General features: G+C 38.2%; 5 protein-coding genes across 6 annotated transcripts; 3 read left to right on the top strand and 2 right to left on the bottom strand.

Moving 5' to 3' along the window:
- The first annotated feature begins 541 nt into the window (after positions 1–541).
- Positions 542–3,366, top strand: LOC103334268 (ER lumen protein retaining receptor family protein). The gene is made up of 6 exons (XM_089053769.1): positions 542–965; positions 1,492–1,691; positions 2,355–2,495; positions 2,595–2,675; positions 2,770–2,897; positions 3,060–3,366. The coding sequence occupies exons 1-6, from the start codon at positions 740–742 to the stop codon at positions 3,100–3,102; spliced, it is 819 nt and encodes a 272-aa protein (XP_088909895.1). The 5' UTR covers positions 542–739; the 3' UTR covers positions 3,103–3,366.
- Positions 3,367–5,630: 2,264 nt separating this feature from the next.
- On the top strand, positions 5,631–7,535 carry LOC103334269 (nuclear transport factor 2/RNA recognition motif protein). The gene is made up of 2 exons (XM_008237211.3): positions 5,631–6,444; positions 6,592–7,535. The coding sequence occupies exons 1-2, from the start codon at positions 5,772–5,774 to the stop codon at positions 7,131–7,133; spliced, it is 1,215 nt and encodes a 404-aa protein (XP_008235433.1). The 5' UTR covers positions 5,631–5,771; the 3' UTR covers positions 7,134–7,535.
- A 2,280-nt stretch (positions 7,536–9,815) lies between these two features.
- LOC103334270 (Nuclear transport factor 2 (NTF2) family protein with RNA binding (RRM-RBD-RNP motifs) domain-containing protein) lies at positions 9,816–13,936 on the top strand. 2 transcript variants are annotated; one of them, XM_008237212.2, is made up of 10 exons: positions 9,816–10,055; positions 10,585–10,652; positions 10,757–10,894; positions 11,255–11,543; positions 11,618–11,937; positions 12,123–12,297; positions 12,388–12,509; positions 12,588–12,647; positions 13,051–13,111; positions 13,215–13,936. In XM_008237212.2, the coding sequence occupies exons 2-10, from the start codon at positions 10,596–10,598 to the stop codon at positions 13,523–13,525; spliced, it is 1,533 nt and encodes a 510-aa protein (XP_008235434.2). In that variant the 5' UTR covers positions 9,816–10,055; positions 10,585–10,595; the 3' UTR covers positions 13,526–13,936. The 2 variants fall into 2 exon arrangements, with proteins under 2 accessions (XP_008235434.2, XP_008235435.2); XM_008237213.3 differs by having other exon boundaries at positions 9,895–10,055; positions 10,594–10,652.
- Positions 13,937–14,533: 597 nt separating this feature from the next.
- On the bottom strand, positions 14,534–17,239 carry QUA1 (Nucleotide-diphospho-sugar transferases superfamily protein). Its single transcript, XM_008237214.2, has 3 exons — positions 16,944–17,239; positions 15,502–16,749; positions 14,534–15,093 (listed from the first exon to the last, which is right to left on the bottom strand). The coding sequence occupies exons 1-3, from the start codon at positions 17,106–17,108 to the stop codon at positions 14,818–14,820; spliced, it is 1,689 nt and encodes a 562-aa protein (XP_008235436.2). The 5' UTR covers positions 17,109–17,239; the 3' UTR covers positions 14,534–14,817.
- Positions 17,240–18,259: 1,020 nt separating this feature from the next.
- LOC103334529 (acidic leucine-rich nuclear phosphoprotein 32 family B protein) lies at positions 18,260–19,967 on the bottom strand. The gene has a single exon (XM_008237510.2). The coding sequence runs from the start codon at positions 19,695–19,697 to the stop codon at positions 18,423–18,425; it is 1,275 nt and encodes a 424-aa protein (XP_008235732.2). The 5' UTR covers positions 19,698–19,967; the 3' UTR covers positions 18,260–18,422.
- Between the last annotated feature and the right edge of the window lie 2,615 nt (positions 19,968–22,582).

The raw sequence follows: 22,582 nt of genomic DNA, 5'->3' as shown, positions 1-22,582 counted from the left end.
TTTTCACACACGCTATACATATGCTTGGACTCAAACCCAAGACCTTGTTTAGAGGAGCAATTGTTTCAAACCACTACTCTAGTGTAAGTTACTTAGCATTCTTGAAACCAAGTAACATTCACACAAAAAAAGAAAGATTGATTGCTTACCTGCTCATTTTTGTATAAGAGTTTAGTTCAGGGGAATTTGTAGTTTCAACGGTAGAGCAATTAGTTTCAACGGTCGAGAGTTTAATTTTTATCATATCTTTTTTCTAAATTAAAGTAGGTTTTTTTTCTTCTCTTTTTAGAAATAAATCCTCTAATCCTTTTCCAGCCCAAGGAGTCTTTTCCTTCCTTCTATTTGTGTTGTTGCGTCATTGAATCCTTTTACAAACCAATAAGAAAGTCATCAAAGGGGTCAACTCCAAGGATGATTACATACCCAAATCCAAGAGAACCAAAAAGGAAAGCATTAACTTCGGGATCCAATATAATATTTCCTCCTTAAACTGATATTTGACGTGTTCTTTCCTAATTGGTCCAGAATGGAAACAACATAAATGCCACCTAGCATCGGAGACTAACTGCATGCCCAATTGCCCATCAAAACGCTCACTGTTTACCTCCAACAACACATAGGAAAAAAACACAAACATAGTTTTTGTTTCTTCGTTTGTTTCTCTGTTTCTCTTTCAATATCAATCTGGTTTCTTTCTCTAGAGGGATCGATCAGGTGCAGAGCAGTCTTGGCTGATACCATGGGGAGGAGGAGGAGCTCGCCTGTGAATGTGCTGTTTCAATGGGTGAGGAGCCAGTCAATGAAAGTCAAGGTCTTTCTTGGAGCCTTGCTTGCTCTCTGTGCTTTGCTTGCATTGAGGTTTTGGGTGAGGGATCACAAATACTTCTTCGTTGCCTCTGAGGTTGTGCATGTGCTTGGGATCATCGTCCTCATCTACAAGCTCACCACCCAAAAGACTTGCTCTGGTACCTTTGCCTTCCTCTTTTCTCAATCCTTCATAATTCTGTTTTTTTCTTTCTGAATTGTGGGTTGATTTGGATTCTTGGGTTTTTTTGTTAATGTGATTTGTCATGCTTCTTGTTGATTTAGTTGGGTTTTTCGATTTCAATTTTCGATTTTCAATGTTTAAATGTGTGACCTTCTATTGCTGGATTATCATGGCACAATGGTTGCAGCTTGCAGGGTACAATTTATTTAGCAATTAATTAATTAATTAATTAGTAAATGGACCAACTTCCATAAAACTTGAAAACAGTTCAAGAAAAAGAAGGGGGATGGATGAAAATTTGAACAATTATAGATGAATTTAGCTCTCACTAATTATATAAAATGGTTATTGTTTTAGCATTGCAATTTTTCATGAGCATGGTTAGTCTTTCTTTTGAAGTCCAATATCCATCTTCAAATGCATAATCTTACCCTAGTCTATTAGAATTCAGGTCACACTGTGCTTTATTTTGATAAACAAACTGGTTTCTGATGCACTCTCAGGTCTTTCCCTAAAGAGTCAGGAACTCACAGCTCTGTTCCTAGCAGTAAGGTTGTTCTGTAGTACAATGATGGAGGGTGACATTCACACTGTGCTAGATTTTATTACTCTCGTGGCAACGGCGTGGGTCATATATATGATACGGTTTAAATTGAAGTCTACCTACATCAAGGAACTGGACAATTTTCGCTTATATTACCTGGTAAATATCTTCGACCTCCCTTTAAATTATGTGTTTGTGTGCACGAGTAAATGTATGTATTATTTAGTGTATACATGTGTAACTGGGAACCATTTGAGGAATTTATACATATGTATAAATATTACATGTGTATACGGTCTGGTCTGTATGCCGGTTCATCTGACCCGAACGCTTTGTCAAATACGTGGGAAATCATTTGAAGAATGTATTCAAAGACCAGAACTATTTAATTGGAGATTATAAATTTTAGGCGAGGCTGCATTTGTCATATTGTCAGTTAGGATGTTACTGTTAACAGTAAATTTGAAGGGAAGAATTCTATTAAACATTGAAAATTGCTTATGCTTTGTAATTTCTTTCTCCATTGTGCATCTCCATAGCATGATTTTCAATTGCCAGTTGTTATAAAACCAAATGGCAGACAAGATCGAATCACGGAGGAAACGAAAAATTTGCTTTCGATTTGAGAAGATTTGAGCTACTTCCATATGCATGTGTTACTTAGACTATGGCCAGCCTCAAACCATTACTATATTGAAACAGGCACTGATCTTGAATGAACATGTTTACTCTGCTTGAAGTAGAGAACTAGAAACTGATATTGTAGCTTTAGAAAAGGTACAAGAATATTAACATTTGTTTTGCCCATAAACCACAATGCAGGTGGTGCCTTCTGCTGTCCTTGGTGTGCTCGTCCACCCCTACACGCTAAATTATCGCTTCTGTCGAATCCTTTGGGCATTTGGTGCAAACATGGAGGCTGTTTCAGTTCTGCCTCAACTTCGGTTGATGCAGAATGCAAAGGTTCAGTTTACATCAGATTAAAACTATCTATCATCCGTTTTACCAACTGTCTGGACGTTATTTTGATCTTTGTTTTCATCTTATCATGCTTGTTTTCAGATGATTGAACCATTTACCTCCCATTATGTATTCGCATTGGGGATTTCAAGATTTTTCGCTTGTGCTCATTGGATTATTCAGGTTTGTCATGACTACAAAAATTAGAATTCCATATGAAGTTTTGCAATTAGACATGTATCAGACTAAAATGCAACATTTTGCAATTTACGTGCAGATCTATGAGACAAACGGGACATATATATACTACATTGGGAGTGGATATTTCTGGCTTTTGTCAGCTTTCCTCAGTGAGATGGTTCAAACATTCATCTTAGCTGACTTTTGTTACTACTACATAAAGAGGTAAGCCCCGTGGAAAATCTTGCATACGACCTCTCTCGAAGCTTTTATATATACAACGGTTGCATACAATAAATTTTCGTGAACCATGCCCCTCGTGCCACACTCTAATGACTAATCTCAGGTGCCCTGAACCCTCCTAACACAGTATTTTCTGTTTTGCAGTAAAATGGCAGGGCAGCTGATAATGAGGATGCCTCCTGTCTAGAGCTGCAGGGCTTAATGATGCACTGCCCTTCTTTCTCTGAGCAAAATATACAAGCATCTTGTGACATGGGTTGGAAGTACATGAGTAAATGTGTTACTCTCGTTTCTTTTTCTTTATGCCATAGTACGACTGTAAGACATGGTTACTTGTGCTTTTTGGGTTTAGGAATGAACGAATTTTTTTGTAGTCAATAATTGAATTCGGATGATGCAAAAATACTAAAATGTAAAGACTGTGAGACCAAATTTTTGGTGTTTTGTCGAATTTTACCTGTCAACTCAAAATTTGAGGAACTTTCCTATTGTGCGGATTCATAACGTAGGCGAATGCACTGCACCTATTAAAGCCACATGTGCACCCTTCACTAATAAGGTATAGATTAATCACAATTCATTAAGGTGACCGATTCACTCATCGCTAATAAGGTATAGCTTAATCACAATCCATAGGATTATGTTTTCAATAAGTAGCTGATAAAGTCACGAGTTGACCTTTCATTCGTAAATTATAGATTTATCACAGTTCATTGAATTACATTCTCAAGTCGATAGACGAATTCAAACTAAAAGTGCACTCTAATTTCAGAATTATCAACTGGGTGCAAAATGTTTATGTTGGCCCAAATTGTCAACAGGAACGGACCTTAAGAGGGGCAACCTGGACTATAGCCCAGATGACTTGTATGTTTTTAAGCCCAAACTAAAACATTAGCCCACCCAAGTATAGTTTTTCCACACTTTACGCATCCCCTTCTTCCTTTTTGTTTGTTTGTTCCGTAACTTCCGTTGCAATAGCCATACATTTCCTTCAGTTGTATTTCTTTCTTTAAGGGCAAAATAAAATATCATCACGCCCAAGTCCCTCACCACTTACGCATAAATAAACCCCTTCTTCCCTTTTTTGTTTGATTTTGCAATAGCCAACCCTTTCATGTACATATAGAATTAGGAGTATATATTCTCTTTAGGACTACGTCAACTAAAAGTAAATGAATATCCATCTTGTTTTCAAATAAAACGTCAATTTATTTGTCGTCTTTTTAGTTTTACTAGTTCCTATATGTAATTCTCATTATGTTATTTTGTTTTATTAATAAAATTCATTTGTACCGTCAAATTTTGTATCTTCTTAATATATATATATATATAATCCCCTTAAATAATTTTATTTGAGGAACGTCCTTTAGGGTACCTTATAAATTTTTTTCTAATAATTCAAACCATCTATTTTTTAGGTCTTCATTCATAGATCATCCTTACAAAAAATTAGATAAATTGGAAACCATTTCGACATACAATTGTGTCATACAAAATCAATGAACACGGTGCTTCAAGAAAGTACCAAAATTTCAATAACTCAATTGAATGGTCAAATGATATCGATTCAAGTGATTTTTTGTAGAGATGATCTTTGAATATGTATCTACAAAATAGACGGTTTGGATTAGTGAAATACAATCCGGAGTTTATAAGAGATGTCCCTCAAATAAGTTTATTTAAAGGATCCCTCAATGAAATATATATACACATAAGATAAATTTTGACCACTTCATTTTTAAATTCTGAATCCGTCCCTAATTGTCGACAAATAGGGTCAAGGTACAAAGACAAACCAATGCATATAAAGTCTATGAATCCAAACAGCGACACGTGGTAACCATGCATAATACAAGTCACTGCAATGCTCGGTCATACGAATTTCAAACCCGGTCTATGCGCCACATACCCTATCTCTCTACTTTTTTGAACAAACTCATCTCCCAACAACGCGCCACGTGTCAACTACCGTATAAATACAACCAATCTCAACCATTCCCCTTTCACCACGTTTCCGCATCACCGAATCTGAGCAACACCTCGACACGTCAACTTCACTCTCCGTAAAAGGTGCAGACCAGCTTGACCCTGCGGAGCTGCGACTCTCAACATGCGCGCCACGTTTCAGTCTCAATCCCATCCTCATGGGATGCGGGCCCCGCGTTTTGCCGAAGTGGAACACGTGGCGGTTGTGGACGATGCCACGTAGCACTACTGTCATGGGGATTCATGGACTGAAAAGGACGGTAGAGATTCGCGGGGTGACAGCAAGATCTCGCACCACGCGTCCGTACGCATGTGCCAGGCCGTCAGAGCCCCAGAGCTCTCCGCCTATCCGTTGTTTATTTACGGATGCCAGGCGCGGACACGTGTCCGATTCTAAGCTCTCCATGCACGTGTGCCACATGGCGCGCCCTGAACCTGCGAGCGTGCTCCGTGGGCTCAAAGAAATCTCCCTTTAACACTTGAGAAGAGTTTGTTTCCCGCTAAATTAACCCTTAAACAGGCGATTTTCGATTATTTTAACCAGCGGTTAATTAGGATTAGTGGCGAAGAGTTTTGCTAATCCCGTCCGCTAAAAATATATCCGAAAATATCCTACGTGTTTACCCACCTTCTCTGTCGTCTTCTACTCTTCCGCCACGTGGCGCCCTCCCTCGCTTCCCTCCCCAGCTATTTCCTTACCTTTTTCTCTCCTCGGAAAATCTGAGAGCAAACCCTAATGTGAATTTCAAAACAGAGAGAGAGAGAGGAACTTTCTTCATATAACTACGAAGCTCCAGCTGCAAACTTGAAGTTTTCTTTTTTCAGTTTGAGGCTCTTTGATACGTTGAAAATTTAAGCTTTACGGCAATGGTGGAGGTTTCGGAGCCCGGATTGAAAGAGGAGGAGATTGAGCTCGATTTAGGGTTGTCAATCGGAGGCAGTTTCAGAAAACCAGAGAAATTGCAGCTCGTCAACGGCTTCGGCTTGGATCGGAGAGAAAAGGAAAACCAAACGGCGTCGTCGGAGCCGGAGAGCGCGCTTCTTGATTCACAGACGAAGCGGGAGATCCAGGCTCTGCGGAGGCAAGAGGCGAAGAGGAAGCGCGAAGAGAAGAGAAGCCGAGGAAGAAACGAGGCCCAAACAGAAGAACAACAACAGCAACCGGCGATCAAGAGAGAGAGAACAGAGACGAATGTGAATGTGAACGTCAATCTGAATATGAATAACGGCGAAACGGAGCCCCGCTACCCGGTTCAACCGGCTCAGTACCCGTACCCGCCGGTGCAGTTCGTTCCATACACGAACGGCTTCGCGTACCCTTGCGCGATGCCGTGCTGGGCTCCCAGCGGCGGCGGCGGTTTCAGGCCGTTTCAGGCGCATAAAAATTTGGCGAATAACTGGTGCGAAACGGAGCAGAATGGCGGAGTTGGTAAAACGACGTCGTCGAATGGCGGATTGGGTAAAACGGGGTCGTTGAATGGGTCCCCAATGTGTAGCTCCTCTACCGTTTCTGATCATCAAAGCGCAGTTTCTCATGAAGGTACTGTATACATACTCTAAATTTTGCATATCCTTTGTTTCTTCTTTTGTTTAAAAAAAAACAAAAAACAAAAAAAAACAAAAAAAAAAAAAAAAATCTGCCCAAATAGAATTTGGTTTTGATTTTTTGGGTTTCAAAATCTTATAGGTGGTGGAAGCAGTGAGACCAGAAGCCATTCAGGCCAGAGCTTACCAGAAAAAACCCATTTGAACAATGGTTCAATATCAAAAGAGACCAAGGCCCAATCTGAACACACAGCCACCTCCAACTCATTTAAATCAAATTCTCAAGGCAATGATCAAAAACTTGCTCCCAAAGAAGAACCCAAATCAGAAAACACAGAGCCAGTTTCAATCCCCAAACCCATCTCATCAAATGGAGATTCTGCAACGCCAACAAGTACTCCATTGAAGGAAATTACCAAAATGGACACCGTTGCAAAGCCCCCAAAACCCCAAATGCAGACCAGTTCTCTTCCCCAAATGCCTTATGTCTCCACCACGGGGAATGGCCCAAATGGGAAAACAATTCATGGGTTCTTGTACAGCTACACAAAATCTGAGATCAGCATTGTCTGTGTCTGCCATGGAAGCACATTCTCACCAGCTGAATTTGTGCAGCATGCTGGAGGCACTGATGTATCTCAGCCTCTGAGACACATAACTGTGATCCCATCTGCTTTTGGTTGATGAGAGCTGAATCTATCAGCTGATATGGAAACTGACCCTTTTTCATTTCTGGTCGTCTTTATCTTAATTTGCTAGCTTTTAGCTTTTAGCTTTTAGCTTTTAGTTTTTGCTTTTTAATTGCAGCTGATGAGAGTTACTTTGGTTGGGATTTGCATACATGTTGTATGCAGAAGGAGATGGATAGATTGATGGGAGGCAGGCTATACCAAAACCTCAGTTTACATGAGTTCTTGGCTGGAAATTAATGGGACAGACAGAGGCTTATTTTTCGCATTTTTTTTATTTTTTTATTTTTTTTTAAAATTTTGTGTGTATAAAGTTTTCCTAAATGTGATTGGCGTACAGTTAGCCTTTTAGATCTAATATTCTTGTATATAAATCTGATATCCTCCTTTTTTTCAATATTTTGTTTAACATACTTCCTACAAATTCATCCCAGCTATTTCAAATTCTTAGAGCATCAACAATGGACTCCATAAACCACCTCCTTAGACAAACTTTAGGGAGTAATCGTAAAAATGCAACTCCAATTACGCTCTATATTGACCTCCTAAAATAGGGAGTCTTCTAGAAGCTCCTAAATCTGAGGAGAGAGAAATGACTCATAGTGGCTCCCTATAATTTAATACTGCTTTATTTAATGAGTATTTCAAACTTATATTTAATGTTAACTATTTTTTATTTTATTTTTTAATAGAGATGGACCAATAAAAAAAGAGTTATAGCATTTATGACTCTCCAAATTAAGGAGTATGGTTGGAGTTAAAAAATTTTAGAGAGCTCTTAAAATAGCTTTCTTATGTTCGTAGCTAAATTTTAGCTAAGAAATAGAAAGCAACATTGTGGATGCTCTTAAGATGGTGGGAGAACTTCAGCTTGGTTACCTTCTAGTTGATCAAATTCCTAATTTAGGGATAATTTCTTTTCCTCTCATACATATTTTGATAAATAAACATGTCATTAATAAGATTTTTTTTTTTTTTTTTTGTTACGCTTTATTTTCTCTCTAATTAATCCCGAAACATAGAATAGCCCAGGATCAATGTGGGCACAGCCCAATGAAGGACGAGTGGGTCTACAGGTAGTCATCGGCTTGGCCCAATTTACCAGCCCCCACAAGGCATGGGCAGCCGAGCACTAAACAATTGCTCAACATACTCAACAAACACACAAGTTTTATTTTCCCCAATAACTTTCCATTTTACCCATCCCATGGGTGTGCCGAGCGGCAAATTGAGCTATACTCTTCAATTTGCACGAGACTATGAAGCAATGAATACCCAATTAAAACAAAATAAAGAAACTTGGCTCTAAATTTACATTTAAAATGCCTTTTTTTTTTTTTTTTGGTGACTATCTAAGTTTGAAGTAATAGGCAAATGTGGTGTAACCTAGTGGAAACGGGCTTTAACTTGCAGACCAATAGTTTTATGTTTAAACATCTATGATACTTTGGTAATGCTTGTGTGAATCTCTATGACACTTTAGTTGTGTGTATAGGGCTGGGCATTCAAACCGGTAATTTGGTCAAATCGCCCAAACCAAACCGATAGTTTGAGTTGGTTTTTTTTTTTCAATTTTTTTTTTTGTCATCAAACCAAAATATATGGTTCGGTGTATGGTTTGTAACATTCAAAACCTTGGTTTAACCAAACCAAACCGATTGTATTAAAAAATATATATATAATACATAGTTTCAATCTTTTCTTTTTCTTCTCTCTCCATCAGTCTCTCTCTCTCTCTCTCTCTCTCTCTCTCTCTCTCTCTCTCTCACTCTCCTTCTGCTTACATCTGTCTTCACTCCCTCTTTTTTTTTTTCCTTCTTCTTCTACTTCTTCTTCTCCATCTCTCCCTCTCTTTTTTCTTCGTCTCCTCTCCTTCACTTTTATTTCTTCTCTCTCTCTCTCTCTCTCTCTCTCTCTCAGAAAGTCAAAAAACCCAAATCGAACCGAACCAACCCACCAAGTCCAGTTAATCTATGTGGTCGGTTTTCATCAATTATAGTTTGGTTTCGGCTTCCAAAATAGCCAAACCGAGGCTTACGATTCGGTATTCGGGTTGGGCCCAAAACCAAACTAACCCAAACCTAGCCCACCCCTAGATATGTATGTAAGAAACTCAACTCCCCTTATAATTTAGACTATCGTTTGAATAATAAAAAAAGAAGTAATAGATCCTTTTAATAAAAAATACATTACTCACATCTTCAAAATAAGCCACATACTTTAAAAAATGACTCATTTAACATCTATTGCTATCATGAATCACATGCGCAACTAAATAATCATACATTTAATGCACTAATGTTTCATCATTTTGAAACCATGAGGTTTGCTTTGAAGTACCCTAACTAGTTTATAACTTACAACAATAAGCATCATAATCTATATTAAACAATTGCACCTAAGTAAATGTGGGTTATACCAATTAGTCAATATATGTTCGCCTCATTGCACTTGGGTTCAACCCCCCTCTTTGTACGCTGTTTTAAAAAAAAAAATCACTTAAGACTTCACATATGTTTTATTTTTTGTCCTCGTTTTTGTTTTTTTTTTTGAAGGGGGGTTTGCTACACTTTTTGTCATTGGTTGTGGACTAAAGGACATTGCTAAACTGTTTATTATTTTTTAATTCCAAGATAGAGGAAGTTTAATTAGAAACAGAATAAAGAAATCGCATTACGGTCACAACAAATAAAATAAAATAAAATTTTCATTTTCCCTTTCTCGAATATAAATACCCAAAACCCTTTTTACTTCCTCTCTCCCCTCCCTCTCCCTCCTCCTATACCTCTCTCGCGCCTCTTGAAGATCCACCAGAACCCTAGAAACCGCCAAACCTCACTAAGGAGGTGAGAGAAGTCGTACAGCACCACGGACCTTTTCCTCTTCTCTCACCTCTCTCCCTCCGATCCACGCTCAGGTAACTTTCTCGCTCTTCAAATCTCATACATTACCTCTGCTTTTCATATTCTAAGTTTTTTGTTTTGTTTGTTATTTAAGCCTGCTTTAGATCTCGGTTTGTTTCATAGAAGTGTAAAATTGCCTTCTTTAGTTTGCAGCGAACTGATTTAAGTTTGAAGAGTCTTTTTTCTTTCTTAGAATCTTTTTTGTGTATGAAATTAAGCTGAATTTCAGTTAGTGGATAGTTTGAGGCATGTTTCCTGATGAGATTCGAGAAGAACATTTATTTTGAAAGTATGTATATAAATAGCGCGAGGAAATTATTATTATTTATTTTGTTGTGGAAAGGATTGTAATGTGTCTTCAGTTAACTGGAGAAAAAACTTTTCAAATCTCTAATTGAAAGAATTGGAGTAGTATTGAAATGTGGTATTTTTAAAATAAAAAGGCAAAAAAGAAATGCAGTATTCTTCAATATACGTTTTAGTGAAATCATCTGTATCAGTTTTTTTGGTTGAATGTGTAATGATGTTGTTTGGTTTCTGGAGGTTGATCAGAGATGACGACTCCGGTGCAGCAAGCCCCAGCTTCAAATCTCCCTCCAAGTGCCGATGTTGTAAGTATTGATACCTGAACAGTAGTTGATGATTTACTACACTATTGATCCTGATGGTTGCTAACGGATTTGGAATGATTTTTTGTTGTTGTTGTTAAATATAGGTTGGCAATGCATTTGTTCTTCAGTACTACAATATCTTGGAACAATCCCCTCAGCTTGTTCATCGATTTTACCAGGATATTAGTAAGCTTGGTCGTCCTGGAGACGATGGGATCATGAGCATTACAACCACGATGGATGTAAGCTCCTTCCGAGACCCAACTTTCTTTATCGTTATATTAATGCATCTGCATGTTCATGCCAGATCATATTCATAATTGTTATTAAATCAACTTTTTTGGTGCCTAGATGCCTATGTCTAGGAGTATTGTTAAATTTTGGTTATATATATTATCTCCAGAAGCTTAGAAAGTATAAGAAAAACATAAAAATTATGTTGCACTGGATATAGAGGCATTACAAGTTAAATAATATAAGAATTGTACATATTTCTCAGCAACTAAATATAGAAATATGAAGTTATGAATCACAGATGGAATTGATGAAAATTGTGAGAGTAATAATTCCTTTGGATTTGTTTATTATATTTTACTGGGCAGGCAATCAACAAGAAGATACTTGATTATGGAGAGCTCAGTGCAAATATCGTAACAGTGGATGCTCAAGAATCTTACAATGGGGGAGTATTTGTCCTTGTCACTGGGTTTTTAACTGGAAAGGACAATATAAGGAAGAAATTTACTCAAAGTTTTTTCTTGGCACCACAAGACGTAGGCTACTTTGTTTTGAACGATGTTTTTAGATATGTTGATGATTCCACCCCTCAAAACTTGGACAATGGATTGGTTGTTGATGCTGCTGTTGAAGCTCCTCTTACTCCCAAGCATGGTATACATGATTCTTATTTAAATGTTAAAGTGTGTACTTTTGTTAGCTCTAATTGAGTTTGATTCTTGTTGTAGATACTACCGCTTTGCAGGTCTATCATGTCTCAGAGCCTGTGGTTGTAGTTTCTGAGGATGTTGCCAAGGAGGAAGTATACAATCCCACTGAAAATGGAGAAGTTTCAATCGAAGAAGAAGAAGCACCAGTACCGGAGGTTGTCAATGAAATTCCTGATGATTCACAGGTGGTGGCTGAATCTTACTCTATTGTCGAAGCTAAATCCAACTCCAAAGTTGAAGCTGAATCCAACTCCAAAGTCGAAGCTGAGTCCAACTCCAAAGTTGAAGCTGAATCTAACTCTAAAGTTGAAGTCCCAAAGAAGTCATATGCCTCAATCGTAAGTAGCTGTTTTACTATCTCTCGTGCCTCTAAATATTTTCAGATTTGTAATTATTGTGTAATTGGTTGCAGTACTACATTTCTCATTAACTTAGTAACGCAATTTGTGCAAAAGAATCTCACTTTTCCTCGTTCTTTGTTGTTGTCCACACCTGATTCTGGGGCTTAAATCACTTGTTCCAGCTTAAGATTATGAAGGAGAGTACTGTGCCATTTTCTACTCCAGCACCTGCTTCTGTGAGGTCTGTCCCAAAGAAGCAAGAGCAGCAAGTGACTGCTGCTCCAACATCCGTTCCAGTTTCGGAAACGGTAGTTTCCAACACAAATGCACGAGAAAATGGGAATCTAGAGGCCGAAGGTATGCAGTTCATTATACCGCTATTTAATTTATTCTCTGTTTCTTATCCTCCTATACGTTTGCATAGTAAATTTGGTTTCATGTAAACAGCTGAAGGTCACTCTATCTACATTAAAGGTCTGCCAATGAATTCTACAAATGCTCTTATTGAGAATGAGTTTAAGAAATTTGGACTGATCAAACAGAATGGTGTGCAAGTTAGAAGCCAAAAGGTTTGTCTTGAGTTTCTCTATCTTTGATGTTCGCAATTCTTCTGTGAAAGTACTTATTGTTCCTCCATCATTTCACAGGGCTTTTGTTTTGGCTTTGTGGAATATGAGGCTGCAAGTTCTGTACACAGTGCAATGGAGGTATTTAGTAGACATTGTTGCACAACTTATTTTTTTCATGATCCATTATATTGGATGTTTGAATGGATTTATGTATGTCTATTTGTTTGAACCCTATGAACGAGTTTTTAACACAAGGAAAGTGGTGTTTTAGTTCGTTGCATGTTTCTTCATTGCTGCACTATGTTTTTTCACGCCCTGTTATCTTGGATGTTTGAACAGATTTATGGTTCTGTTTATTTGTTTGAACCCAATAAAGAGTTGTTAACATAAGTGCTTTTTAATTTATTGCTTGTTTATTCTTTTATTGATAAAAACAAAAGAGTCCCATTTGATATTCTACTCCTTTGATTTTACAAGTCTTTATGTTCTTATATTTTTTTCATGTGTTTGTGCTGTTAATATTTTTCTATTGGTGTTGTAGGCTTCACCCATCATGATTGGCAACCGCCAAATTTTTGTTGAGGAAAAGAGATCTACTCGAGGTGAGTTGTGAACGTTGTGTTCAAAATGGAGATTGCACATTTGTACCCTCCTTGATTCTAATTCTTTTACAACAATTTTTTGCTTGTCCATTTCTATATGTAGGGAACAACAGGGGACGGTTTTCATCTGGAAGGGGCAACGGCAATGGATACCGGACTGAAGGTGGCAATGGTTACAGGACCGAAGGAGCAAGAGGACGTGGAGGCTATGGAGGTGGTAGAGCTTATGGACGTGGTGATTCCGGTTTCAAGTCTGAATTTGGAAGTAGGAGTAGCAATAGGGGAGGAGCACCGAGTCGTGGAGCTGATGGATATCAGAGGTCTGATCATGGTGGTCGTGTGAATCGTCCTGCCGGGGTGGCTGTTAATACAGCGGCCAAGAGTACAGCACCACAAGTGTCTGCCTCAGCCTGAGAAAGGCCAGGCTTCGAAGAGGTTCATTGGTGAATGAAGACAAATTAAAAATTTTTCGAGTGACCATGGTGTAATTGTCGGATAGCATGAAGAGGGCTGTTTATGATCTGTTTGTGGATGAACCACCTAGGAATTCCCATAGGATTTTTTTCCTTTTGACTTTTTATTTTCTTTCGGCTTTAATTTTGGAGTTATTTTGGGGTTGATAGTGGTGGTAGAATTATGCTTTGGTATATGTTTCTCGATAAACTACTTGTAGTAGCGCCATCGCGCTGTTTATGTGGAAGGAAATTGGGAAAATGAATTAGGATTTAGGGTTTTTGATGTGTTGTAATGGATGTCTCGTGTTGGTTGTAGGTTTCCCTGATTAATGTGGGCTAATGTTTTGCGGATGGTTTGATCCATTGTTTACTTGATTTTGTGCATCGGTACAAACTCGACCCTAGTTCTTTTTTGTTTTCATAAGTTAATAAAATCATTTCATATTAGGAATTCATCAATTAAATTTATCTATTCCGTTTGAACTCAGTCTGAAAGTAAACTTTTTTTTATTAAATTAATCTACTTAAAAGACTGCAAAATGTTGCAATCAACTGAAATTTTTCTTTCTTTTTAGTCAATTCAAAACTTACGACCTAGTCCAACCGGCGTCCAACTCTTGCCGGCTATCCACATCCTCCGGGGACCGCGTCAAACGCCCAAGTGTACATGATCAGTAGCCAAGTATCAAACCTTATAATATTTGTACGGAGGAAGTAAATAAGCATCGCCATTACTTTTCTTTTTCGAAATCTATCATACTTGAGATATTTGGCGTATTTTCCAAAACCAAAAGGGGATTCTTTTAATTTCACTGAACTTCGGGCTTGAGGAAAACACGATAGTAGTATACAATCTTCTCATATCAGAGCCCTCCAAGGCATTGTTCTGATATTGGAGAGATAGGCTTGAAAATCGGGCAGGTTATATGAAGATTGCTACATTCTTCAGGGTCCAATAGCAGCTAGCTAAAGGCAATTTACTGTAGATATATCCACCAACTTTCAATAATTAACATCTTCCAAGTAAATTTAAGTTGTATGAAACAATAAAAAGAGGGCCTAGATTAACATGGAAAACATGTATGCTACACTTGAACTGATGCATATCTTCCCTATACTTACTAAGAAGAATATAACTGGTTAACTTGAAAGGAGTAGCAATGGAACCCACAAGGAGATAATAGCTTACTAGCTACAAGGACTAGCATTGGCAGATCCTCCAACTAGAGCTTCAGCAAACCCCCTGTTCATTTAAAGACCAAAATTGCAGGCTTGAACAAACTCCATATCATAATCGACGTGTTTTTCCCAGAGTGGCCGGAACTGGCTCATGGCTATATCAAGCCAAGGCTTCATGTTCCCATTGAAATGCACCACTGCGGCATTGCGAATCTCTTCCATACTGATGCTTGGATTATAGCCGAGTCCCAGAACATGCCATGACTTGTCTAGAGGCTTTGTTGTTGAGTAGAATGTGATTAAACCTGGGGGAAGTGTCCCCAATTTCCACAAGCTACGGTTCTCATTCTGCAAGGAGACAACATCCCTTGTTAGTGCTACTCCAATAGACCACCAGTCAATTACACATTTAGAGTTGAATGAACAAAATCAACACAGAGATATCCCGAAACAGAATACTTAATGTGAATGACATGATAGCATCTAAAAAAACATTATCAGTAATTTTCCCTTCTGTTTTCACTACAACTAGTGAGACATTCTTTACCATTCCCTAAAACCCTTACTACAAGGCCAACTAGAAGCTGTATGTTTGAAACATAAAAAACTACAAATGCACAGAGTCTGCACAACCTAACATATTCTACAACTTATGCATATATATATATATATATACATATCAGATACCACCATATTTATTTGCAAATGTAAGGATTCCGAACAGAAATTTGACCAAGAAGAAAAGTAATCTCTTACCAGATTCTGCCAGTAATGATACTCGGCGGTACAATTCTGCCTTCTCCAAGCATCCAAATCAAAGAAGTTCATTCCATAAGCCCACGCACACGCATTGGGATTGAACTTCTCCTTAATCAAAGGATGTGAGAAATTCATGTACTGAGCATAACGATGGAACGAACCAAAACATGTCTCAACCGCCCCGTTCACCTTCCCATCCATATCAATGTTCCACAAACCAGTTAAGTCCTTCTGAACCACTATATCATCATCCAAGAACAGAATTCTATGCAATTTGGGGTACATTTCAGGCAAATAAAACCTTAAGTGGTTCAGTATAGACAAATACTTGGGATTCCTAAACTTCATGTTTGTTGCGTCTTTGGTTGCATTCTCGAGCTTATTCTCAAAGTAAAACTGTTGCAACTTCGCGTTCTCCAATTGCTTGAGCACCGGCACATATGAAGAATTCAAGAACTTGTAATCCTCCACAGCCTTCACTTCAACATGTGACCCATTATAGTCCTTGCTTTTAAACATAACCTGCATTGCTCCAAGGTTCATCTTATCGGTAACTACATGGAACACATGTTTCCATGGCTCCTTGGCGTTCTTCACTGCCGAATTCACAACCACTGAAGCTGCAATCACATTATCTGAAAATATAGCATAATGGTAAAGATTGGGGTCCTCAATTTCGGGCGGAGTCGGCTTCCCTTCATCAGTATACTTCTCCGGATGCGCAATTCGCTCCTCCATCAACCGCATTGCAACGCAATGCAAGCTTTTGGGGATCGATTTTGCGGCAATCAAGCTGGAGAAAGCTCCTTGCTTCTTGGCCTTCGTCAGCTGCTCGTTCACTTGGAAAATAGTGTCCTTAAGCTTCTGAATCTTTAGCTGGTTATCAAAAGACTCTTTGGCTTCGGCGATCACTTGTCTGGTAACTTTGATTCGCTCTTTCACTTCTTTCTCGAACTGGCGCAGCACTGATTCGTCGATGTTGAGCGCGTCGGAGTCGAAGAGAGCGCGATAAGCAGGCTTGTTCATGAGATCCGAGTAGTTTCGCGAGAGATCGGCGAAGACCCGAACGAGCTTGGAGTTCTCGAGCTTCAGCTTCCGCGCATAGCTAGCGTATGCCAGGGCTAGAGTCCGATGATCGTCTGCTTGCTTTCGGATTTGGTCCAGTCGCGGCTTCAGAGGATCCGATTTCAGAGCAAGCACCGTCCTTCTCGTCGATCCCAATCCGTATGAACCAGAATTGAAACCCTAATTCGCAATTAACAACAAAAGATTACTAATTGCTTCGATTTTTGCAAACTTTTTCTACTAGTCTAGTTCCAGCGGGGGAATGGAAACGAAAATCCAAAAACGATTAGATCCCGAAATGAAAAACATGAACTTGAAACACCATTGAAGCAGAGAAGCAGCGAGAATGTGAGAGATGAGCAGAGAACACTTACCAAGTCGGTGAGATCAGAAGTGTCGGTTTGGGAAGTGATGACAAACGAAAGAGAGATGAAAAAGACGACGGCGACTGCAATGGTCATAGCCAGAACACTGAAGGACGCGGTGGAGCTCCGCATGGCTCCTCCTCTGCTGTGGGCAGAGACTCGAAGGTTCGCCATTTTCGATTTGGCTTTGGCTCCTCTGTGTCTGTGAGACTCACACTTCTTCTCTCACTCGGACTCACTCCGGCATGAATTTTGGATTTTTTTTATAAAAAATTTCCTGTTAATTATTAACTGTAAAACGCGGATCAGCGAGTGCGCCTTGGCGGTGCTTATTAAAATCCCAACAATGTGGGGCCCAGGTTAGGGCTGTTGTTTTTGACTTTTTTCACTTGTTCGTTAGTGGGATTTTGGTGTTTATTAATTAGTTAATTACGCATTTGTGAAAAATAAAAATCAGTTAATTAAGCATGGACCCAATAATGTCAAGTCTCAACTCAAGACACGTTTACCAAATTGTCTACCTTCTTAATATGTGACAGTTAAGTTGCTAATTCACATGGGTTCATTAATTAGTAATTTAGTACTCATTACACATCAATTCTTACATTTTATCATCAACTAATGTGACATTTAATAGTTTTCTATTGTAAAAAAAATTGTTTATTATACCCATCCTGCATACAAGGGTTTTTAGTTTCGGTTTATGCGTTGTTTGGGGTTTTATTTGTTTGAAAAGGCCCCAGTGTAATTTATAAACAGCACATCTTTCGATGTGAGATAATAATATTTGATTTCAAAATTGTAACATCTTAATCTTACCGCGTATAATTCCAAAATGCCTTGGATGCTATTGCCCGTATCATTCATCACGTACCATGGCAGTTGGGTGCACAACCACTCCCATATGATTTTATTGCAAACAAGAGCATGCCATGTGACTTTTTTTTTCTGTAGCCCAAGGGCACTCCATTATTAGAAGAACATACGCCTAACTCCATTATTAAAAAGGCAAGGCTACTTTACTAAAGAGAGAAAGGGTGGTCTCTTCTTTTTACCTAGAGAAATATCAGAGAGCTAGATCTACACGGTAATTAAAGAGCTCTAATTAGGTAGGATCTAATTGCTATGGTAAAAAAAAACGGGAATGATATTTTCAAGCCGTTGAAAGAAAAGCCACTAGCTAAAGTTGTGGGGTCATTGATGAACCCTAATCTCAAACTGGTCATCGTAGTAGGGTTATAGTAGGTTAAAGTACATGATGAGTTGACTCTTTTAAGAAACTTTAGGTGGAAATAAATTGGTAACCTAGAAATGAGTCAGATGGATGGAAACAGAGGAACAATCTTATCTTATAGTTAATTTGTGGAAGCCAATTTATATCATAAAACAAAGGGACGTATTTACTTGTGGCACTCTTACTCAAATACACATCATTGCTACTTGAATTTAGCATGCATTAACCAAAGTAAATCTAAAAATCTAGTTAAATCAATGGTACCCCTTCTTCCCATGCTTGGTGACATGGTGCAACCATCCAAACCCTTTGAGGGCCTTGGAAAACTTGACAAGATTAGGCCTCCCCATGCCCAAATTCATCTTCCCTGCTGAGAATTTCAATGCCTGCAAGCAGCATAATTGCCCATCAAATTCTTCCTCTTCCTCTCCATCATCCTCCTCCTCAACCTTTCCATTCTTGCCCTTCTTTGACTTGCCTTTTCCTTTCATAGCTTTAATTGATTCTGTCTCATCATATGTCTCCCAAAGCATGTCCATGCCCTCACCTCCACCTTCCACATTGTGATGTCTCTCCTCAAAAAGCTTGCAAGCCAGTGTCCTCCTCCACTCTTTCTCTTTCCTCATTGAACCAAAACTCCCAAGATTTGGACCCATTAGCATTTGAGAGTCGTCCATAACTTTAATGTTGTCTTCTCCAAAATTTGCTCCTAGCCTTTGGGAATTTGACATGGATTTGGAAGTAAATTGATCTCCATCATAATCAGCATTCACTTCACAAAAACTTGTTTTGCTAACCAAATCCTTGGATGCTCTTCTCATGGACCTTTTTTCTTTTCCATCTTCATCAACTTTATTGGACAGTGTGCTTGCTGGCTTGACTTCTTTCTCTTCCTTGAAATCTTTTGACCAATTCTCCTCTTGAAAGAATGCTGCCAATGTCTCCACTCTTGGCCAAGCAATAACCTCAGCTGGGTTTTCATCTAAAACATCACTTGCAGCTTCCAGTGGAGCAGAGATGGCATTGCCTTCATGGCTGGACACATCATCAACTGGTGCTTCAGAGACTTGTGAGCAGATTTCTTCAACTGGGTTCTCACCAATCTCGAAACTAGACGTATCAAACACAATCTTATACACTTCAAGCTCTTCGAAAGATCGAAACTCTTCGCGATCATGATCATCACCAGCACCATCATCTGCTTTAGACTTCTGCAGTCTTTCCAAAACAGTTTGGTAAGTGGTCACAAGACAACCAACTTTGATGCTGGACAATTCGGAATTCGCAATGTTGTCTTGGACAAGTGGGGGAGAGACAGTGAGGTAAGCCAGGACAAGAAGCGCAGTGGTGATGAAGAGAGGAGACAGAAAAGAAAGGAGCTTGAGGAGGTATGGTGAGAAGAAAATGAAGTAGGAGAAGTAGAGAGGGTGTGACAAAATGAAGAAACAAACATTGAAGAAGTCAGCAAGAAGAAGACTAGAGAATTTAGTCTTCTTGGAAGTGTTTGATGAGAAAGAAAATTCAGACATTTTGATGGCGGTGTTGGGGTCTAAGGGAGGAAAGAAGCAAAATGAGAAGGATAGATAGTGATATGGTGAACAAGGAAAGCTTTGGTGTTTTTGTGTTGAGTAAGAAGAGAGAAAAGTGTGAAATTGGAAGTGAGAGCGGCGTGAATAAAGGAGAGATAGACTGGGAAATGATATTATGAGAGTGAGAGATTAACTAGCAGCAAGCTAATAACAATACCAAAAAGCAACTTTAGAATTCAGATTAATCAAAAGAAAGGGAGAGAAAGAAAACATGTTTGGAAACTTTTCTTTGCTTTTTCTTTCCCATCCACAACCACCCAATTATGTATGTACCATGTCCAAAATTTGGATTTACCAAATTGACCCTCTCTTCTTGAAGCCCTTCTCAATTTCAATGGTGGGATCTTTGCACAGATACAACTTCTCAACAATGATCATTAATTTTCTATAATTATCACATGCACATAGTTATATGGATGTAGTAGGATTGTTTAAATATTTATACGAAATTAGCTTGCTAGTAGCTACTTGCTACAAATGATTTTGCCAATAAAAACTTGGTTGGCCTCCTCTAAATCATGGAGCAGTAAAAGTCATTTTTTATCTGTGTATTTTGTCGGTTTTATATCAGTTCGGTTTCCGTAGTTTCAATTTTGTCAATTTAAAAGATGGATTTTACCCGTTTTTATATTAAGTAGTATTTTAGGCTAATGAATCAAGCTTGCTACAGTTTAACTAGCATCCTATGCATTCTCCATTATTACACCAACTCATCATCAACCACTTTTGTTTAGTTACTACCAATTTTTTTCTTTGAAACCAAGTCATTGGATTGAAGTCAATCTAATGGGGACAGGGTCAACAATGTAAATAGAGGATGAAGAAAATACATATTGGTGGTTGAGGGGGGAAAAGCAGCAATTATAATCTATGAAAGGCGAGAAGAAGAAGAAGAAGAAGAAGAGAAGAAGAAACAGAGGGTGTGATTGAGGAGTTGGGTGTTGTTGCACATGGGAAATCACTCATGGTCACTCAAGTGCATGCCATGCAATTGCATTTGCATCCTTTCTTTTCTTGGTCTTCTGCCTTTCTCACCTCTCAAGGGACCCATCTTTGTCTCGTCACTCTTCTGGATCATCAAATCAGGGGCACCGACAGTCATTTACCACATTCTTACTCTTTCATAGCTCAAGTTTTGACCAGTAAATCAAGTTTTATTTGGTATTGAACAGAGCAAAGTTACCCAAAAGAGAGAGTAAGCAAAGGAAAATTGAGTACAAAATTTAGGTTCCCCTTCGAGGATTGTACAATTTATGTGCCAATTTGTGTTTTCACCATCTAAATTTGCGTTGGTGTAAGTATGAGACTTCTTCTGCAAAGGATAATGAGTCTCATTCATTGGATCCTTGCCCAGTTGTGCTTGAATAGTAATGATAGCTTCGTACAAGCACTCTGAATTGTGCTGGAGTCACTCAGTCTCTCTTAGTGCTATGCGGTTTAGGGTTTAGTACATTCATGTTATAACATGAGTTTTCTTTTTTAATGTTATACCTTACATAAACTCATTGTGCACTTATATTATAACAATGTATCGTAGTGTGACTGTCACACTCAAAAATCTTTCACATTATTGCCAATGTGTCAAATGTTCATGCGAACTGAAAATTTATATTTTCCAACTCTAATGTACAAGAATTACATGCCCTCTTTCTCACCAACCACGAGGGTTAAGGGAAACAATTCTAATGATGCATACACACATGTATTTTTATCGAAATTTTTTTCAATGTGACGGTCATATCGACACATATATTACAAATCCACATGGTATATAATATGAGTGCAAATTATGGTTAAACAACATTATTCTTTATTATGACTCATTAATTCATCTAAAATACACTGGTATGTGAACAAATCTGATAACGTGCAATTATAGGTTTAAATATCTTCCAATTAATTTTATCAAGCTAAATTTGATTATAATTAATGTTTCATATTTAAAATTGGGTGTATTGAGAAATTTTAAGAGTCTCTTAGTCATGACAGTTTTTTAAGTGCTACTAAACGAACCCCACCTTATGATGTAAGTACACCTTAATATTTAAATCAAATTGTAAAATTAACTAAGTACACCTTATTTAGTTACCAAAATACCCTAATACACTCTAATACAATCTATCACAATTCAATATATTAAAATTACATTTGTTTTAAATGTAATTTAAAATCTGTTTGCTATGCCAAGTCAAATGTTTGTGTGCTTCCACCCAATTGTGAGAGTTCGCTATGCTAAAATTTTGCTTATGGCAATGGATAAAATCTGATTCCTATTAGGCTGCTCTACCGCTGCATCATGCATTGGTACATAGGAGCTAGTGGATGCTTGGGCTTTGAACCTTCTCTTTCTATCTTAGCAGCTACAACACAAATAACGTGTAAGAAATATGCTTTTTGTAACTTTGAACCTAATACAATTGCAGAAGTTTGCAAAAGTTTTGAGTTTTCTGAGTCTCAACTGCTCAAGAATTTTTTGAGTCTTTATTGGGATGTTTGATGCTTTCTGTTTCAAAAAAATGGTGGTAGTGGTGGAGGAAGAGGAAGAAGAAAGGGCCCTAAACCCAAGAAGAGCCTAGGTGGTTGATGATGGTGGTGGTTTTTGAAGTGTGTATGGTCTTATTGGAGAGAAGAGGAGGCTTGAAAAGCGATGGAGGTTGATAAGTGTTTGTTTGCCTATTTCCCTCATCGCTTTGCCATTTCGGGGCTATTTTTTATTAAAATTTGGGTGTACTCATTAAAATTATATTTATTTCACAATTTAATATATATATTTTAATTCATTTTATATTAAAATAAATTAGTAATCCAATAAATAATTTAACAGT

Source organism: Prunus mume, linkage group LG6 (genome assembly GCF_029339155.1).
Source record: "Prunus mume cultivar Tortuosa linkage group LG6, ASM2933915v1, whole genome shotgun sequence".
NCBI classification, from domain to species: domain Eukaryota; kingdom Viridiplantae; phylum Streptophyta; class Magnoliopsida; order Rosales; family Rosaceae; genus Prunus; species Prunus mume.
Note: the sequence above shows the minus strand (reverse complement) of the source record. Positions and strands in the feature narration are given on the sequence as shown.

Excerpts from the sequence above, each read along its gene's own strand:
- LOC103334268 (XM_089053769.1), top strand. The coding sequence starts at position 740 with ATGGGGAGGAGGAGGAGCTCGCCTGTGAATGTGCTGTTTCAATGGGTG. Across the intron at positions 966-1,491 it reads CACCCAAAAGACTTGCTCTG|GTCTTTCCCTAAAGAGTCAG; the intron begins GTACCTTTGCCT and ends ATGCACTCTCAG. Across the intron at positions 2,676-2,769 it reads GTGCTCATTGGATTATTCAG|ATCTATGAGACAAACGGGAC; the intron begins GTTTGTCATGAC and ends ATTTACGTGCAG.
- LOC103334269 (XM_008237211.3), top strand. The coding sequence starts at position 5,772 with ATGGTGGAGGTTTCGGAGCCCGGATTGAAAGAGGAGGAGATTGAGCTC. Across the intron at positions 6,445-6,591 it reads AAGCGCAGTTTCTCATGAAG|GTGGTGGAAGCAGTGAGACC; the intron begins GTACTGTATACA and ends AAAATCTTATAG.
- LOC103334270 (XM_008237212.2), top strand. The coding sequence starts at position 10,596 with ATGACGACTCCGGTGCAGCAAGCCCCAGCTTCAAATCTCCCTCCAAGT. Across the intron at positions 12,510-12,587 it reads TGCAAGTTAGAAGCCAAAAG|GGCTTTTGTTTTGGCTTTGT; the intron begins GTTTGTCTTGAG and ends ATCATTTCACAG. Across the intron at positions 12,648-13,050 it reads CTGTACACAGTGCAATGGAG|GCTTCACCCATCATGATTGG; the intron begins GTATTTAGTAGA and ends TTGGTGTTGTAG.
- QUA1 (XM_008237214.2), bottom strand. The coding sequence starts at position 17,108 with ATGGCGAACCTTCGAGTCTCTGCCCACAGCAGAGGAGGAGCCATGCGG. Across the intron at positions 16,750-16,943 it reads CTTCTGATCTCACCGACTTG|GGTTTCAATTCTGGTTCATA; the intron begins GTAAGTGTTCTC and ends ATTGCGAATTAG. Across the intron at positions 15,094-15,501 it reads ATCATTACTGGCAGAATCTG|AATGAGAACCGTAGCTTGTG; the intron begins GTAAGAGATTAC and ends GTCTCCTTGCAG.
- LOC103334529 (XM_008237510.2), bottom strand. The coding sequence starts at position 19,697 with ATGTCTGAATTTTCTTTCTCATCAAACACTTCCAAGAAGACTAAATTC.